This window comes from Scyliorhinus canicula, chromosome 4 (genome assembly GCF_902713615.1).
Source record: "Scyliorhinus canicula chromosome 4, sScyCan1.1, whole genome shotgun sequence".
NCBI classification, from domain to species: domain Eukaryota; kingdom Metazoa; phylum Chordata; class Chondrichthyes; order Carcharhiniformes; family Scyliorhinidae; genus Scyliorhinus; species Scyliorhinus canicula.
The window spans coordinates 164,013,346-164,032,375 of record NC_052149.1 but is presented as its reverse complement, the minus strand read 5'-3'; the positions used below and the strand labels follow the sequence as shown (position 1 = coordinate 164,032,375).

Sequence of the window (19,030 nt, the reverse complement as noted above, 5' to 3'; positions counted from 1 at the left end):
TCTGTCTTTGTTGCAATTTATTCTCTTCCAGGGCCACAGATGTGGAATGTATTTTATATGTGCCTTGCAGAAAAGTGATCCATGTAGCCAGGAGACACTAAGCATATTTTTGTTCAAACAGATGAAATCACAGCAAGCTTTCGTCGTTTTGGTTCTCTGGTTGTTGACTGGCCTCATAAAGCAGAAAGCAAGTCATACTTTCCACCAAAGGGTAAGCCAAATTAGATCTAGAATCTGATATTACTTTTGGTGTGTTGGTAGAGGGGGGATAGGTCACATTTAAACTGTACTGTCTTCAGCTTCATTGTCTTTAAAAATGCACAGTACATTTTTATTTTAACCTTTATTGTGCATAATGGTAAGGAGTTGATGATTACCAAAATAAATATCAAGGATACTTGAGTCAGTTTTGATGTTTAAATCTTGCTAAAATTACATGAGTAATTAAAGTAACACTAAGAACTATGTTAACATTCTGCTTTAAGTCAGTAGTTTCAACTTGAAAGAATATTTATGTAAAATATTGCTTGCAGGCTGAGGATGTGGCAGGCTGTATGTTTATTGGGGCTAGCTCCCAAGATTAAAAGCGAGAATCAGCACTTGATTGAGGTGAAGGCTGTGTGGATGATGGGGTTAAGAATCGGTGATGTAGGTTGATTCCCAAAGAACTGCTTTGCAAACTGTTCACAACTGCTTTAACTCTCAAATTCCAAACTGTAGACTTCCGGTGGCGACTATGCTGTGAACAGTCGCACATTTAGCAGCTGCCGCTCTTGGTGTTTTTTTTTAACGGCTTTTAAACTGGATTTTCGTTGAAATTTTTTCTAACATAAGTGGATAAAAGTGAGAGGAGGAGAAGGGGACCCCTATCCTATGGAACTGCGCTTAGAAAGTAATCGCAAAAGAAGGAATCAAAAGCTGGTTGGAAGTGAGGATCTGAGCTTGGTGGCTGCAATGGCAGAGAAGCGAGGTCCGGCCCCGCCGGCTCAATGGTCGATGGATCAGTTGGTTACATACCTGGATGAGAAGTTTGCCCAGCACTGTAAGGAATGTACGGAGGACCTGACCAAGGTGGTAGCCTCGATTTAAGGAGGCTGTCGGCGGATGGAGGTGACCGTAACAGCCCAGGGACAGTCGATCCAAAAGCTACAGGAGCAGGCGACGGAACAAGAGGAGCAGTCCACTGGGATGGCACTACAAATTGGCATTTTACAGGATCGGCAAAAGCGGCTGCTGGAAAAGGTGTAAGACCTGGAGAATTGTTCCCGCAGGCAGAACATTTGGATCGTTGGTCTGCCAGAGGGAAAGGAAGGATCGGATGCCGGGTGCATACGTTGTGAAGATGTTTAAGAAAATGATGGGGGCAGAGGCGTTCGACAGGCCGTTGGAGGCGGGCCAGGCTCACAGGGCACTTATGTGCAAGCCCCAGGATCGTGAGCCTCTGAGGGTGATGGTGGTGAGGCTGCATCGATTCCTGGACAAAGAGCGCATCATGAGATGGGCTCAGCAGACAAAACGGTTCGTCTGGGAAGAAGCCGAGATCCGGGTTTACCAAGACTTGGGAGCAGAGTTGCTCAGAGGAGGGCGAGTTTTAATAAAGTTAAAGCGGCCCTGTATGCGAAGGGAATAAAATTTGGACTGCTCTACCCGACCCATCTTTGGGTAACCTACGAGGACCGGGAACTATATTTTGGCTCGCCGGAAGAAGTGGCAGTCTTTATGAAAGACAACAACCTGGGGGACCCATAATGACTTTTAAAAAAAAAAAAGGAAAAAACTGGTCGGTAGCGATTTAAATCAAAAGGTTCTGTGGTGCACTGTAACTTGAGTTATGATGACCGGGAAGAGAAGGATTTCTCTGAGCTATCTAACTTTGACCTTTTAGTGTATGTACCAAGGTACAGTTTCTTCCTATTTTGTGTGATTGTAAAAAAAAATAGAAAAGAAAAGAAATTGAGCAGGGGTGAAGAAAAATTCTCAAATTGCGATGTTCTAGGAAGGAAAGATATCCGCCTGAGTTTTTGCATGCATAATTTTTCCTGTCTTTCCATTTATCCTGCTTGTTTTCACTTCTATTGTTTGGGGCTCTGTTTGAGGGTGATGGGATGGATGAGATGTTGTAAAGGGGGGGGAATGGGCCATTAAGCCTGGACCCCTAAGCGGATGGTTTGTTTGCTTTCTGTGCTTGGTGCTATTGTTTTGAAAACTTGTGTTAAAAGTTGGGGGATAAAGTTCCAGCAGTTGGTAGAATCCTAGAACCAGGTGCGTGACCTGCTAGTCTAACTGGTAAGGCTAGTTCACGGGAGTGAAGTGGGGGGTGAGCTGAAAAGTGACTGAGTGGGGTGGGGGTGGGGGGCTGATTGCTGAAGATTCCAGGAGGCTGGAGATGGAGACTAGATGGCGCTTGCTGCTGAGGGGCGGATCTGGGGAGGTGCGGACCATGGGCTAATGGCTGGCCTAGGAAAGGTCATGGCTGATCGGCAGGGAGGGGGGGAAAAGCTCCCCCGACCAGATTGGTTACGTGGAATGTTCATGGCCTGAATGGGCCGATCAAGAGGGCCCGTGTGTTCGCACGCTTGAGACAGTTAAAGGCAGATGTGGCCATGTTACAGGTGACACACTTGAAGCTGGGGGATCAATTTAGACTGAAAAGGGGCTGGGTCGGACAGAGTGTTCCATTCAGGATTGGACTTTAAAACAATGGGGGTGGCATCCTGATTAACAAAAGGGTGGCATTTGAGGTGGGGAAAATGGAGACAACCCGGGAGGCAGATTTATTATGGTTAGCGGGAAACTGGAGGGAATGGCAGTGTTGATAAATATATATGCCCCAAACTGGGATGACATCGAGTTTGTTAGGAAGATGCTTGGAAAAATCCAAGACCTTGACTCGCACCAGTTGGTTATGGGGGGTGATTTTAACGGTATTGAATCCTAGGATGGACCGGTCGGGGAAAGTATCGGCAATGGCAAAAGAGCTGCTGGGGATCATCAAGCACATGGGGGGTGTTGATCCGTGGAGATTTGAGAGGCCAAGGAGCAAGGAATATTTATTCTACTCTCTTGTGCACAAGGTGTACTCCAGGATCGATTTTTTTTTTTTACATACTGGACAAAACCTTGTTAGCGGGGGATGTGGACACAGAGTATTCAGCAATCATAGTATCGGACCATTCGCCTCATTGGCTGGACCTACAGGTAAACACAGGAAATTCTCGGCGCCCACAGTGGAGGCTAGATGCCGGGCTGTTAGCAGACGACAAGATATGTGAGAGAGGCCATTCGGGGCTTTATAAAAACCAATGACACGGGAGAGATCGTGGCTGGGGTAGTGTGGGAGGCTTTGAAAGCGGTGATCAGAGGGGAATATATTTCGATTCGGGCCAATCGGGAAAGGGCTGAATGCGCAAAGCTGGAGAGGCTAGTGGGAGAAATCTCACATGTGGGTAGGAGATATGCAGAGTCTCCAAATGAGGAGCTCCTGAAGGAGCGCCAGACAATTCAAATTGATTTTGGGCTGCTTTCCACAGGCAAGGCGGAGGGACAGTTGAGGAAGGTAAAAGGGGCAGTATATGAATATGGGGAGAAAGCTAGCAAGATGTTGGCGCATCAGCTGAGGAAGCAGGAGGCGGCGAGAGAAATAGGAAAAATTTAATGATGAGGAGAAAGTAGTGAGGGACCCGGGGGTGGTTAACAACGTGTTTCGTGAATTCTATAGTGGTTTATATGAGTCAGAACCCCCCGCGGGGGAGGAAGGAATGAACCAATTCCTGGAGAGGCTAGAGTTCCCAAGATAGATGAGGAGCCAGTGGAAGTCTTGGGGGGCCCAATTGGGCTCGGTGAAATGATAGACGGATTGGGGCAATGCAATCAGGTATGGCCCGGGACCTGACGGATTCCCAGTGGAATTTTATAAAAAGTTTTCAGGGCTAGTGGGACCACTGTTAGTTAAGGCTTTCAATGAATCCAAGGACTTGGGAGTGCTTCCCCCAAGCTATCACAGGCATCAATCTCTCTCATCCTGAAGCGAGACAAGGACCTGGAGAGCTGTGGATCATACAGACCAATTTCCTTTTTAAATGTAGACACTAAATTATTGGCAAAGATCTTGGCCACCAGAATAGAGGACTGTGTCCCGGAGGGAATAGGCGAGGATCAAACGGGATTTGTGAAAGATGGGCACCTGACGTCCAATATTAGATGGCTTCTTAATGCTACAATGATGCCAGCTGAGGGGCGGGAGGCTGAGGTGGTAGTAGCCATGGACGCGGAGAAGGCTTTCGACTGGGTGGAGTGCCCATACTTATGGGACATTTTAGGCAGGTTTATGTTTGGGCAGGGATTTGTGGACTGCGTCCGGCTGTTATATCAGGCCCCGGTGGCAAATGTGAGAACCAACCGAACACCGTCAGAATATTTTAATCGCGGGAGAGGGATAAGGCAGGGATGCCCGCTCTCCCCATCACTGTTTGCCCTGGCCATAGAGCCTTTAGCAATGGCCCTTAGAGCATCGGGTGCATGGCGGGGGATAGTGAGGGGGGATGTGGAGCACTGGGTTTCTCTCTATGCGGATGACTTGCTGCTTTATGTTACAGACTGGTGGGGAGAATGACCGAAATCATGGAGGTACCAGGAGAATTTGGGCGATTTTCAGGCTACAAGTTGAATATGAGAAAGAGTGAGATGTTTGTGATCCAGGCAGGGGCAGGAAAGGAGACAGGGACTTACCATTTATTTATTTATTTATTTATTTATTTTTATATATAAATTTAGAGTACCCAATTAATTTTTCCAATTAAAGGGCAATTTAGCATGTTCAATCCACCTACCTTGCACATCTTTGGGTTGTGTGAGCGAAACACGCAAACACGGGGAGAATGTGCAAACTCCACACGGACAGTAACCCAGAGCTGGGATCGAACCTGGGACCTCGGTGCTGTGAGACAGCCGTGCTACCACTGCACCACCGTGCTGCCCTGGGAGTTACATTTTAAAATGGTGGCGGGGAGTTTTAGATATTTAGAGATTCAAGTGTCTAAAGAGTGGGGGCAGCTCCACAAGTTAAATCTGGGCAAAGCAGTCGACCAAATGAAAAGGGATTTCCACAGATGGAACATGCTCCCGCTGACGCTAGCGGGAAGGGTCCAGACGGTGAAGGTGACCGTCCTCCCAAGACTGCTTTTCTTTTTTCAATGCCTTCCGATTTTTGTCCCAAGGCAGTGTGGGGGTAGCCCAGCTAACCATGTACCTATGTTCTGGGCATGTCTGAAGTTGAGGGTATTCTGACAGGGATTTGCGGACATTGTCAGAAGTCCTGGAAGGGAAGGTAACTCCGAGTCCAGAACTGCAATATTTGGGGTATTGGATCATCCGGGGACCATGGGGGGGAGGGAGACCGATGTCCTGGCCTTCTCCTCCTTGGTGGCCCAGAGACGGATTTTGCTGGGATGGAGGGACTCGGAGCCCCGAAGTGAGGTGTGTGGGACAGTGATATGACAGGGTTTCTCAGCCTGGAAAAAAAATCAAGTTCGCCTTGAAAGGATGAACTCTGGTTCGCCCAAAGATGGCAACCGTTCATCGTCTTCAAAGAAAATTGAACGTCAGCAATAAGGGGAGGGGGAGGAAGAAAATAGGAGGCATGGCAGTATTAGATAAGGACGGGGAACTCGGTATACGGGTAATTAGGGAATAGGGCGTGGGCAGTAGGGGACAATGCTTTTTAGGTTTTTTGCGTGTGTTGGCCCATGCGGTTATTTAAGAAATGTTAATGTGTTAAACTGTGAAAATTACAAATGCCTCAATAAAATATTTTCTTTAAAAATTCCAAATTGTATTAAAATTACATCCTTTGAACTTTAATTCTGGTTACTGCAATTATCTCTTTGACTCAGAATACTGCTTACTCTGCCTTGAATTCTTCTGAACAATACCTTGGCCTCTGTTCACTTAACTTCAGACTACTTAGCCACTTTGCTACATTTCCCTAGTTCTTTAACGAGCTGCACCTTAGATATCCGGCATCTGCTTTCTTAACTATTATTCCATAATATGGCTTTTCTTCTGGCAAAGCTGAGAGAGATGTTCCTTCTCTAGCCTTCTAAACCAACTCCTCCTCGCAGAGCTGTGCGAGTTGTCTTCTCTCTCACTACCTACCTTAACTGCAATCAAGTTAACTGAACTAAAAGTTAAAAGCTTCTCTACCTTGCAAGTCCCCAGTTGCTAAGCAACCACTGCTGGTTTATTTCTTTATTCTTCATGCCGTAGCCCTCTCTAAGCATAATAGAAACATTGTTGATCCAACTCCCACACATACAAATGCCTTTGTCCAGCATGAATCTAACTACAGGGTTTACCCTTTCAGGCATAGAAGCATTAAATTAAACCCACTTTAAACTATAACCTTATTTATAATGTTTACCAATACAAATATAAATCCTTGATAAGCTACCTATATTTTCCAAACATTTTCAACTTCAATTTTGATGCTCATGATGACGCCAGTGTTCCTCCCAGCTTCACAATACGTCTAGAGGACGCAGTGAAAATTTTAATATTTTTTTTTGTACAAATTTAAAGTGCCCAATTCTTTTTTCCCAATTAAGGGGCAATTTAACGTGGCCAATCCACCTACCCTGCATATCTTTGGGTTGTGCAGTTGAAACCCACGCAGTCATGGGGAGAATGTGTAAACTCCACACAGTGACCTGGGATCGAACCCGGGTCCTCAGAGCAGTGAGGCAGCAGTGCTAACTACTGTGCCACCCGATCAGTCCTTTGAAGACATTTTTTTTCTGTTTAAAAATTTAGAGAACCCAATCCATTTTTTTCCAATTAAGGGGGAATTTATCGTGGCCAACCCACCTGCCCTTCATATATTTGGATTGTGGGGGTGAAACCCATGCAAACACGGGGAGAATGTGCAAACTCCCCACAGACAGTGACCCAGGGCCGGGATCGAACCTGGGACCTCAGCGCTGTGAGGTAGCAGTGCTAACCACTGCACCACCATGCTGCCCGCCTTTGAGGACTTAACTGAATGCCACTACCATCGAGGAATGCGACCTAAAATTCAACCTGTTGAAATGGACCTGCTCTCTGGAGGTGTGACAATGGGCCATATACAATTGCACATGTACAACAACATAACAGCTCCACATCTTTACCATCTTTTTCATCCTCTATTGCTACATTATCAAATTGCTGGGTTTTTTTTTCAGACCTATGTCATGCTCCTCTTCAGCAATGTTGAAGTTCAGGGACACGTCCACTGTCCCTGGCTCCTTCATGTGCAAGAAGTGTGTCCAGCTGTGGATGTACTCACTTTGGAGCATCCGCAATGCTGAGGAAGTAATGGATAGCACGTTTAGCGAGTTGGTCATACTGTAGATAAAGAGTACTGAGGGAGATAGGGGGCGAAATTCTCCCAAAACGGGAGAAATCGTCAAACTGCCGTAAAACCCGGGCGGGTTTTACGGCATCGCGCCCCTTCCCGACGGGGGACCGATTCTGGTCCCCCGTCGGGGCTAGCAGCCCGACGTCGGAGGCCCCGACAAGTCGGGCTTAACGAAAATCGTTAAGCCCGCTTGTCGGACTTAGCGCCGGCTGACGCGTCATATGACGTCAGCCGCGCATGCGCAGGTGGGAAGACTCCACCCGCGCATGCGCGGGTGACGTCATCGCGTTTTTGCGCGAAACCCGCGCATGCGCGGTCCGGGTTGCCCCTCAGCCGCCCCGCGTATTGATACTGCGGGGCGGCGGAAGGACAAATAGTGCGCGGGCATCGGGCCCGCTGCCCGCGATCGGTGGGCACCGATCGCGGGCCCATGGCACCCTTGGCACGGCCGTGGTACTGCCGTGCCAATCGGTGCCATGGTTATTTTTTTCCAGGTGGTCACGACGTTTTTACGAATGGCAGGACCAGGTGTGTTTGCCATTCGTAAAAAGGTCGTAAAGGGCTGGGACTTCGGCCCTTCTAACAGCTGTGAATCGCTGCCGGCCGTAAAAAAACGGCGGCAGCGATTCGTGTCGGGATTTCGGCGGGGGGGGGGGAGAATAGCGGGAGGGCGTCAAAAAAGTCGGGAAGGCCCTCCAGCTATTCTCCCACCCGTCGTGGGGGGGGGAGAATTTCGCCCAGGGAATGGGTGACCAACAGGCAGAGGAAGAGTAGAAAGGCAATGCAGGAGTCCCCTGCGGTCATCTCCCTCCAAAACAGGTATACCATTTTGGATGTTGTTGGGGGAGATGGCTCACCAGGGGACGGCAGCATTAGCCAGCTTCATGGTACCAAGGCTGGCTCTGCTGCGCAGGAGGGCAGGAAAAAGAGTGGTCTATCTGTAGTGATAGGGGATTCGATTGTAAGGGGAGTAGACAGGCAATTCTGCTGACGCAAACGAGACTCCAGGTTGGAATATTGCCTCCCGGATGCAAGCGTCCTGGAGGTCTCAGAGCAGCAGCAGGACATTCTAAAGGGGGAGGGTGAACAGCCAGCTGTCGTGGTGCATTTTGGCACCAACGATCTAGGTAAAAAATGGGATGTGCCCCTACATGCTGAATTTAGGGAGTTAGGAGCTAATCTAAAAAGTAGGACCTCAAAGGTAGTAATCTCGGGATTGCTACCAATGCCATGTGCTAGTCAGAGTAGGAATGACCGGATAGACAGGATGAATGCGTGGCTTGAGAGATGGTGCAGGAGTGCGGGATTCCGATTTTTGAGACATTGGAACCAGTTCTGGAAGAGGTGGGACCCTCACAATCGGACGGTCTACACCTGGGAAGGACTGGAACCAATGTCCCAGGGGGTTGTTTGCCAGCGCTGTAAGGGAAGGTTTTTTTTAATTCTTTTATAAATTTAGAGTATCCAATTCTTTTTTCCAATTAAGGGGCAATTTAGCGTGGCCAACCCACCTAGCCTGCACATCTTTTGGGTTGTGGGGGCGAAACCGACGCAAACACAGGGAGAATGTGCAAACTCCACAAGGACAGTGACCCAGAGCCGAGATCGAACCTGGGACCTCGGCGCCATGAGGCAGCAGGGCTAACCCACTGCGCCACCATGCTGCCCTCTGAAAGGGAAGGTTTAAACTAATTAAAATCCAAAGAGCTTTTAGATACATAAAGGGCAAAAGAGTGACTCGGGAGAGGGTAGGGCCTCTTAAGGATAAACAAGGTCATCTATGTGCGGAGAGGTATTTAATGAATATTTCTAGTCTGTGTTTACTGTTGAGAAAGACACGAATGTTAGGGAAATTGGGGAAATAAAAAGTGATGTCTTGAGGAATGCACATATTAAAGAGAAGGAGGTGCCGGAGGTATTAAAGCGCATCAAGATAGATAAATCCCCGGGATCTGATTAAATGTATCCCAGGACGTTGTGGGAGGCTAGGGGGAAATTGCCAGACCCTTGGCTGAGATACTTGAATCATTGACAACCACAGGAGAGGTGCCTGAAGTTTGGAGGGTAGCAAATGCTGTGCCCTTGTTTAAGAGGGGCTGTAGGGATAAGCCTGGGAACTACAGACCAGTGAACACTACATCTGTAGTGGGTAAGTTGTTAGAAGGTATTCTGAGGGACAGGATCTACAGGCATTTAGATAGGCAAGGGTTAATCAGCGAAAGTTAGCATGGCTTGTAAGGAAAAAGTCATGTCTCTCAAATTTGATTGAGTTTTTTGATGGGGTAACTAAGAAGGTAGATGAAGGCATTGTGGTCGACGTTGTCAACATGGACTTTAGCAAGGCCTTTGACAACATAACACATGGTAGGTTGTTGCAAAAGGTTAAATCTCACAGAATCCAGGACGAGGTAGCCAATTGGATACAAATTTGGCTTGACGACCGAAGCCAAAGGGTGGTTGTGGAGGGTTGTTTTTCAAACTGGAGGCATATAACCAGCGGTGTACCTTGGGGTATACACACCAAGATTGGTGGCATAGTGGATAGTGAAGAAGGTTATATAAGATTGCAACAGAGTCTTGACCAATTGGGCCAGTGGGCAGATGGGGTTTAATTTGGTAAATGTGGGGTGATGTATTTTGGTTGATCAAACTACTCAGTTAATGATAGGGAGTTGGGGAGAGTTACAGAACAGAGATCTAGAAGTACAGGTTCATAGCTCCTTGAAGGTGGAGTTGTAGGTGGACAGTGTGGTGAAGAAGGCATTCAGCATGCTAGGTTTTATTGGTCAGAATATTGAATGCAGGAGTTAGGACATCTCGTTGAAGTTATGCAAGACATTGGTAAGACCACACATGGAATACTGTGTTCAGTTCTGGTCACCCTATTATAGGAAGGATATTGTTAAACTAGAAAGAGTGCAGAAGAGATTTACGAGGATGCTACCAGGACTTGATGGTCTGTGTTATAAGGAGAGGCTGGATAAGCTGGAACTATTTTTCCCTGGAGCGAGGTCCATAAAATAATGAGGAGCATAGATAAGTCAACATCTTTTGCCAAGGATAGAGGAGTCTAGAACTAGAGGACATCGGTTTAAGGTGAGAGGAGAGAGATACGAAAGAGACCAGAGGGGAAGTTTCTTCACACTCAGGATGATGAGCATCTGGAACGGACTGCCAGAGGCAGTGGTAGAGGCGGGTACAATTTTATCCTTTAAAAAGCAGTTTGACAGGGTGGGTATAGAGGGATATGGGCCAAATGCGGGCAAGTGGGACTAGCTTAGTGATAGAAACTGGGCGGCATGGACAAGCTGGGCTGAAGGGCCTGTTTCCTTGCTGTAAATATCTATGACTCTATCGTTGTCCAACTCTCATCCTGGATAAGCCATAATCTACAGTTAAATTTCACGAAGACTAAAGCTATCACTTTCATTCACTGCCACAAGCTCATATATTTGTCATTAATTTGCACTATCCAATGGTCAGGCAATGAACTGTTGCAAGCAGAGAGAGTCTAATCAACCTTCCTTTGATGTTCAATAGTTTAGTTATCCCACTAAATCCTCCAAAATCAGAATTCTGGGGTCACCATTGTTCGAAAACTTGACTGAACTAGACAAATGCTGTGGCTACAAGAGCAGGTCAGAGATATGATATTCTGCAGTGAGTAACGTTCCCCCTGATTCCAGAAAGCCTTCCACCATCTGGAAGGTATAAGTCACAAATGTAATAGAATGCTCTCCACTTGCCTGGTTGAGTGCAACTCCAACAACATTGAAGGAGTTCACCATCCAGGACAAAGAAACCCACATGATTCGGACCCTATTCACCAACTTAAACATTAATTCATTCCTTCCGTCGCTGGGGTGTATACCATCAACAAAATGCACTGCAGCAGCTTGCCAAGACTTCTTTGATGGCACCTCCCAAACCTGTAACCTCTGCCACATATAAAGACAAGAGAAGCCATGGTTTAGGACCACCACCACTTCGCGTTCTCCTCCAAGTCACGTACCATCCTGACTTGGAAATATATTGCAGTTTTATTTCCAGTTAATAGTTCCAGAATTTCATATCGCAAGTAACATTTTAATTTAACTATCATCTACCATGATATTTAAAAGATGTACGTTGAAGATTTTATCAAAACTTTCTTTCAGAATTTCTGTTTTCACATATTTATAGTGCCATGATCATTTTGCTGGTCTTTGAATCCAATTTATGACAATGACATTAAGGAGGCATGAGGAACAAGATAAATTCAAATTTTTAAACAAGGTGCAGGAAAAAGATAGGATAGGATTATACGTTGGTAAAAGGCTGGAATAAAATTAAAGCTGAAGTATGAAAAAAATATAATAAGGAAGAGAGAACAGCAGAGGATAAAAGCAAATTACTGTGGGAAATGTATTGGGAAAGATAATGAAATTCATGCTGTAGTATATTTTATTAGTTTAGTATTAATGCAGCAGTGCTCCAAATTCTAAATTTATAGCTTTATTTGTACAGTAACTTGTTCCAATAATTGTAAAGATAAGACGCTAGAGAGATGGACAAAACTAGTTGACTTAATTAACTTTTGTGCCTTATTTTGTAGGCTATGCATTTCTGCTGTTTCAGGAGGAAGGTTCTGTGCAAGCTTTAATTGATGCTTGCATTGAAGAGGATGGAAAGCTTTACCTCTGTGTGTCAAGTCCAACCATCAAGGATAAACCAGTGAGTAGATACACATTTCCTAATAAGTCAAAGTGTAATATAGTTGATAGCAATTATGCAGAAACTCAGATGGCATTTTTTGGTGGTTCTGGTATGCCAGGAACTGTGGCTTTATTGCTGTACAAATGCAGATTTGAGCCTCTTGGATAACACCTTATTTTTTCAATTGAACTTTTGGGTGAATTTTCTTTTTCCTTGGTTAGAAACTGGTATTCCTGAACCATAAAACTCAACCACCTATTTGTTTTAGTTCTTTAATAATAGCATTGCATAAAAATTGTTAAGTACAGAGGAGTGTAAACAAAGCAAAATTACAAGCTGTAGTTAATGCAATCATTTCATTAAAAATATGAAATGGCTGAACTTCAGCTATAGTATTGGACTGCCATTTGAAGATTTTGCTCAAACTCCAGCACTTCAGTGGATTATTTGGATTTTTCAACAGAGCGGCATTCAGGTCAAAAATCCAGTAGCAGTGAAAACCCCATTAATGAGAACAAAAGTATATTTCATGTCATCTGAAATTAATGAATAAACCATTGAATCAGCTTTATCATTCAGGAATTCTAAATTTACGTATTTTTAAACACAGGTTCAAATACGACCATGGAATCTCAATGATAGTGATTTTGTAATGGATGGTTCTCAGCCACTCGATCCAAGGAAGACTATTTTTGTAGGTGGTGTCCCCAGGCCTCTGAGAGCCGGTAAGTCAAAAGATCATAGAATACCCCCATTTTATAAAATGTGTTCTGCATTATTATTTAGAACTTGTCAATCTCCCATAGCATTCTGCATGTGGAATTGAATTAGAGAATTGAGGACAATTGGACCATGGTGTACAGATCTATTTCATTTGTATTTTAAAGTGAAGGGTCTTATTACAACATGATATGGACAGTTTGTTATTAATGTGGCCAGAATTTGTAATGAAAATGAGAGAAAGTGCAAAAAAATTTCAGACTTTAATGTATTACAGATATAAACATGGCTACATAGAAGATGTAAAATAATTTTGTTCAACCCCACTTGTGTAGTTTAGTTCTGAGGACCAAAATGGGATTATGCTATTCCCTCATTCCCACAACTATCATACTCTCCGCTCCAAAGATATATTTTTGGAATTTGTCACGGGGCTACTTTGAAGGATGAGGTTGGCATGTTGGATGTGAATGCAATATACAAAAACTGAGGGTAGCATTTCCCTGTGTTCATAAAATAACAAGTGTCCACTTTCTTTGTACTTGAACGACAGAATGGGCCTTTCCTGAGAATGTAATTTCATTAGAAAAATAACAGCCATTTGCTTTAATAATGCTTTAATATTTTCAAGGAACTAATGAGATATTTAATTGTTATACATTTAGAAATGTTTGTTAATTTAACTGTGGAATGTGCAATTTGAAATTAAAATGGCTCAATGGATTCTAGAAAAAGCCCAATTTAACAGCTAAAACCTTGAGTATTAAATTTTGTTCTGGATAAACTTGAGCACATTCTAATGAGATAGAACACTCCCCAGATATGTAAATGGTGCAATAAACATATCAGTATATGACTGAATTTTGATGTTGAGTCAACAACTCTGAACACCTCATAGAATGTCCTCAAGAAGTTGTGATGGGCACAAAAGTAAGGCCTAAATATTAATGTAAATTAACTGTACTGATCATAAAGGAAGTTGTTAATTCAATTTCTATGTAAAATTAATACTGCATTAACAGGGACATTATAGCAAGGATATACAAACTAAGGAAACAGAAGTGAGAAATTAAAGTTATGCAAATAATACCATCATGGGAACATGAATGTATTGCAGGAAGAAATTTCTACAGACCCAATCACATTGCCACAATCTCTACTGTTCGCTTATGTTTAAGCATTTGCATATAATCTGAGATGGCAGCCTAGAATAGGGGATGGATTTCACCTAGATATTATACAGCTCATCCCTTATAAGCAAGTTACTATGGATGAAATATTCCTTTTCTTCTTAAGTACTGGACGAAGTGAGAAAACTACTGTGCAGCTCAGCATCTACATAGCCATCTTTTCTCTCCATACTTTGCAACACATAGTTTAAATAAAAATGCTGGAGGCATATCTCACTCCGTCATGTTGACGGGGCGAGGCCAGTCATAGAATCCCTACAATGCAGAAGGAGGCTATTAGGCCTATGGAGTCTGCACCGGCTGTTGAAAAGAGCACCCTACTTAAGCCCATGCCTCCACCCTATCCCTGTAATCCCACCTAACTTTTTGGATACTAAGGGGCAATTTAGCATAGCCAATCTACGTAACCCGCATATGGGAGGAAACCGGAGCACCCGAATGAAACCGGCCACGGGATGAACCAGAAATGTCGGTGCACACATTTCTCTCATGTTCAGGAGAAGCGAGTGCCTTGATGCTCATCCTCATGTGTGTCTGCTGGAGGGTGAACACCCAGAGACCTGGCCTGAGGTTGGAGGTAGCACTCACTTGGCCAAAATGTATCTGGTCTTGGAACCTTTCCTTATACTGGATTGGGCTTCTGGCCATACTTCGCTGACAGTGTCAACGATGTCCATCCACCCCTGCTTGATCCGGGATGGTGACCCTTGATTTTCAGATGCACACGGGAGGGTCATGCTGGAGGCCATGAGGGAGAGGATGAAAGTTCTCAGATGGGGACATTTATACTTCAGTTCACCAGTGATGCAAACTTTAGCCCAATTTGAAGCACAAATAAACATATGGCAAGGAAAATCCATTCTGAGGTTGATGAGGAAGTCCTATTTAGTGGTCAAAGATGAACCAACAGGTACAGAGCAGAAATCCTGACTTTTTACTGACTGGTTGTCCAGACTTTTGCAGGGGTGCAATTTTAGCTTTGCTTTCCATGCTTGGCTGGTTGGGACTATTGAGCAATTGCTTATCTACCCCCTTGCATATTAGCTCAGACCTTCGGGGCTCTGGATCGTTGCAGACTGTCATATGACCCAAGATAGGGCAGCATGGTGGCCTAGTGGTTAGCACAACCGCCTCACGGCGCTGAGGTCCCAGGTTCGATCCCGGCTCTGGGTCACTGTCCGTGTGGAGTTTGCACATTCTCCCCGTGTCTGCATGGGTTTCGCCCCCACAACCCAAAAATGTGCAGGGTAGGTGGATTGGCCACGCTAAATTGCCCCTTAATTGGAAAAAATAATTGGGTAATCTAAATTTATAAAAAAAAAAAAAAATATGACCCAAGATACGCACCTAGTCCTTGCAGAAGTCCTAATGTGCTGACTTCCATTGAAGTTGGGGCTGGTTTAGCACACTGGGCTAAATAGCTGGCTTTTAAAACAGACCAAGGCAGGCCAGCAGCACGGTTCAATTCCTGTACCAGCCTCCCCGAACAGGCGCCAGAATGTAGTGACTAGGGATTTTTCACAGTAACTTCACTGAAGCCTACTTGTGACAATAAGCGATTTTCATTCAAGGTGCCCAAGAAGTTTGAATTTCCAACGGGAAATTCCCCTGCTCCCTTGACCATTCACGAATGTCTCTGAGTCAGAGATTTTAGACAGTTCAGCGGGACTTAGCTGAATATTTACTCAAAATGTAAGACTGAAAAATCCTTGTCTAAATCCTGGTTAAGTATGGAGTTGACCTCTGATCACTCATGTTGACTCCACCTCTCCTGATCCAACTACGTCATTAATTAAATGAAAAGGGGCAGCACGGTGGCCTAGTGGTTAGCACAACCGCCTCACGGCGCTGAGGTCCCAGGTTCGATCCCGGCTCTGGGTCACTGTCCGTGTGGAGTTTGCACATTCTCCCCGTGTCTGCGTGGGTTTCTCCCCCACAACCCAAAAATGAGCAGAATAGGTGGATTGGCCACGCTAAATTGCCCCTTAATTGGAAAAAATAATTGGGTAATCTAAATTTATAAAAAAAAAAAAATTAATGAAATGAAAATCGCTTATTGTCACAAGTAGGCTTCAATGAAGTTACTATGAAAAGCCCCTAGTCGCCACATTCTGGCGCCTGTCTGGGGAGGCTGGTACGGGAATCGAACCGTGCTGCTGGCCTGCTTGGTCTGCTTTAAAAGCCAGTGATTTAGCCCAGTGAGCTAAACCAGCCTTAACCACCTGTCTATTCCTGCCTGACATGATTTGACTAGCCCCTACCCTGACTACCCCTCCTGACCCAACCTGTCTCTGCCCCATCCATCCACAACATTCATCCATTTACTAATATTGACACTGGACATTAAAACTTGCCATAGAGAAGATAGTATTGTAAAAAGGGGCATGTTTTCTCTTTCTTCCCCACCCCAGATGATGATTGCCACTTTGCGAAATTCTGGCCGATTATATTGTATGGTTGTGCTGGGGTGTTTTTTAATAATTCATTCCCAGGATGAGTATCCCTGATGAGGCCAGCGGCTTATTATTCATCCCTAGTTGTCCTTGAAAAGGTAGTGCTGAGCCTTTTTATTGAACAGCTGCAGTCCGTATGAAGTTATTCCCACAATGCTATTGTGTAGGGAGTTCAAAGACTTTGCCCTGGTGGGATGAAGGAATGGCAATATATATCCATGCCAAGACTTCTAATAATAATAATCACTTAATGTCACAAGTAGGCTTCAATGAAGTTACTGTGAAAGCCCCTAGTCGCCCCATTCTGGCACCTGTTCGGGGATGCTGGAACGGGAATTGAACCCGCACTGCTGGTTTTGTTCTGCATTACAAGACAGCTGTCTTAGCCCACTGCTAAATCAGCCCCTAGGAGACTTGGAGAAGAACCTGAAGTGATGGTGTTCCCATGAGCTTACCGTCTTTTCTTTCATGAGGGCAGAGCTTGTGAGTTGAGAGCAGTTATCAAACAAGCTTTGGCTAGTTGCTGCACTGCACCCTACAAAGCCTCAATATGACAATGGTGGAGGAAATAGATGTTTGAGATGCTGGTTGGGCCACTGACCAAGTGGACTGCTTTGTCCTGACGTGTCAAGATTCTTGAGAGTTGTTGTATTTGTTCTCTTCCAGGCAAGTGGAAAATATTTCATCACACTTCTGGCTTGTACTTTGTAGGTGGCAGAGCTGATTTGGTTAGATCAGGAGGTGAGACATTTCCCACATAATGTCCTATCTCTGACATGTTCTAGTAAGCGGTGCATTCATGTGTCTGGCCTGATTGAATTTCAGGTCAATGGCAACACCAAGATATTGATAAAATGATCATTTAGTGATGGTGATGCCATTGAATGTCATGGGTTTGGACTCCCTTGTTGGAGATGATTGTAACCAACACCCAGATATGCCCTGGCTTGCCCCAGATACATATCACCGGTATTTGTCTTTACTACTGTCGACCACAGCAGTAGCAATTATAGTGAAGTCATCCACATAGCCCAGCGAGGTTCCTAATATGAATGTTCCCACTGAAACTGAAAGTCCTATGCCGCACGTACTGAGTTGCATTCACTTCAGCTCCATTATTAAGGAATGGATACAGGCAACCACAAGACTAGATTTCAGGAATCATTGATACCCACTGTTCTATGCGTTATTGGAAGTTGGCTGTCAGCAGTGAAGTTTCTTGAGTGATACAGAAGAGTTTGGTTGACACTAACTATTAACTATTCTGTGAAATTCTGTCATTGTGTAATGTTAGAGGTGTGTAGCTCACCAGTAATACCTCCTTGAAGTAGGAGACTGCTTTGTAAGGCTGTTGCACAAACAATACAGAGATGCTTGTGATACAATCAAGGCAAATGGACCTGCAAAACACGTGACCTACTTGAATAAAACATATTCACTTTTGCTATAACTTGCAGTTTGTGGTTATTTAATTGTGCAGAAAAGAAAACCTTATCGTCAGAGGCTTTTTCCCAGGGTAGAGGGGTCAATTACTAGGGGGCATAGGTTTAACGTGCGAGGGGCAAGGTTTAGAGGAGATGTACGAGGCAAGTTTTTTTACACGGAGGGTAGTGGGTGCCTGGAACTTGTTGCTGGAGGAGGTGGTGGAAGCAGGGACGATAATGACATTTAAGGGGCACCTTGACAAATACATGAATAGGATGGTAATAGAGGGATACGGACCCAGGAAGTGTAGAAGATTTTAGTTTAGACGGGCAGCATGGTCGGCACAGGCTTGGAGGGCCGAAGGGCCTGTTCCTGTGCTGTACTTTTCTTTGTTCTTTGTCTTTTTATCCTTCAAATGAAAAATGAAGTGTTTGGAGAGACGTCCGCTGTGCATTCCTATATGGGCTCAGTGGTGGAAAAGCTGCGAGTAGTCGTGACCTTCAATACTCCTGGTAATGCATTGCAGATGCTGAATGCCTGTTATTCCTGCAGACCAAAAATTGCAGAACTCGGCCATAGCCTCCCTGGTGACCCGGAGCTTTCTCTTGTAGTGTCCCCTCCCCCAAACAATGCCCAAGTAACTGATCTTATTCTCTCCTCCTTCCACTTGCTGTTCTCTTTTGCCTGTGACCCTGTGGTATCTTATCAGAAGAAAACCATATATGCTGCTCAGTTAAATTAACTGATATCAGACTTACTATTCTGAAGTAAAATAATTACCTTTCAATTTGATTGGGGCTATCGAATGTTGTTTGAGTTTATAATTACTGATAAGCAAGATCTTAATCATTAAAAAGCATCTGTCCCTATTGGATTCTGTTACTTTTATTTAATTGATTTTTGAGCTTAAGGATTCTTGAATGCCACAAAGTGTTTTGCAGTGTTCTTGATCACATCTTTTACTTTTATTAAAATTATCAAATGCGAAAACATAGTTGGTAAATGCTGATTTCTGTGGAACTGTCTGTCAAGTACACATTTAGCAATTGTTGGGTGTTCCACCACATCGTCCGTTCATTAATGTAAATAAATGGAAAATTGTGAGCTCCTGTCACACAGCTCAGGTGACAGCAGATGATAAGAAAATTGAACCT

The 19,030-nt window shown here is 44.6% G+C and overlaps 1 protein-coding gene across 2 annotated transcripts in view; it reads left to right on the top strand.

The window, feature by feature from the left end:
- The window catches only part of cpeb4b (cytoplasmic polyadenylation element binding protein 4b), a 147,369-nt gene that overhangs the window by 116,237 nt on the left and 12,102 nt on the right, over positions 1-19,030 (top strand). For both annotated transcript variants that reach the window (XM_038795473.1, XM_038795472.1), the window contains 3 exons: positions 122-211; positions 11,988-12,106; positions 12,699-12,813. In XM_038795473.1, coding sequence (XP_038651401.1) covers positions 122-211; positions 11,988-12,106; positions 12,699-12,813 — 324 coding nt within the window. The remainder of the gene's footprint in view (positions 1-121; positions 212-11,987; positions 12,107-12,698; positions 12,814-19,030) is intronic.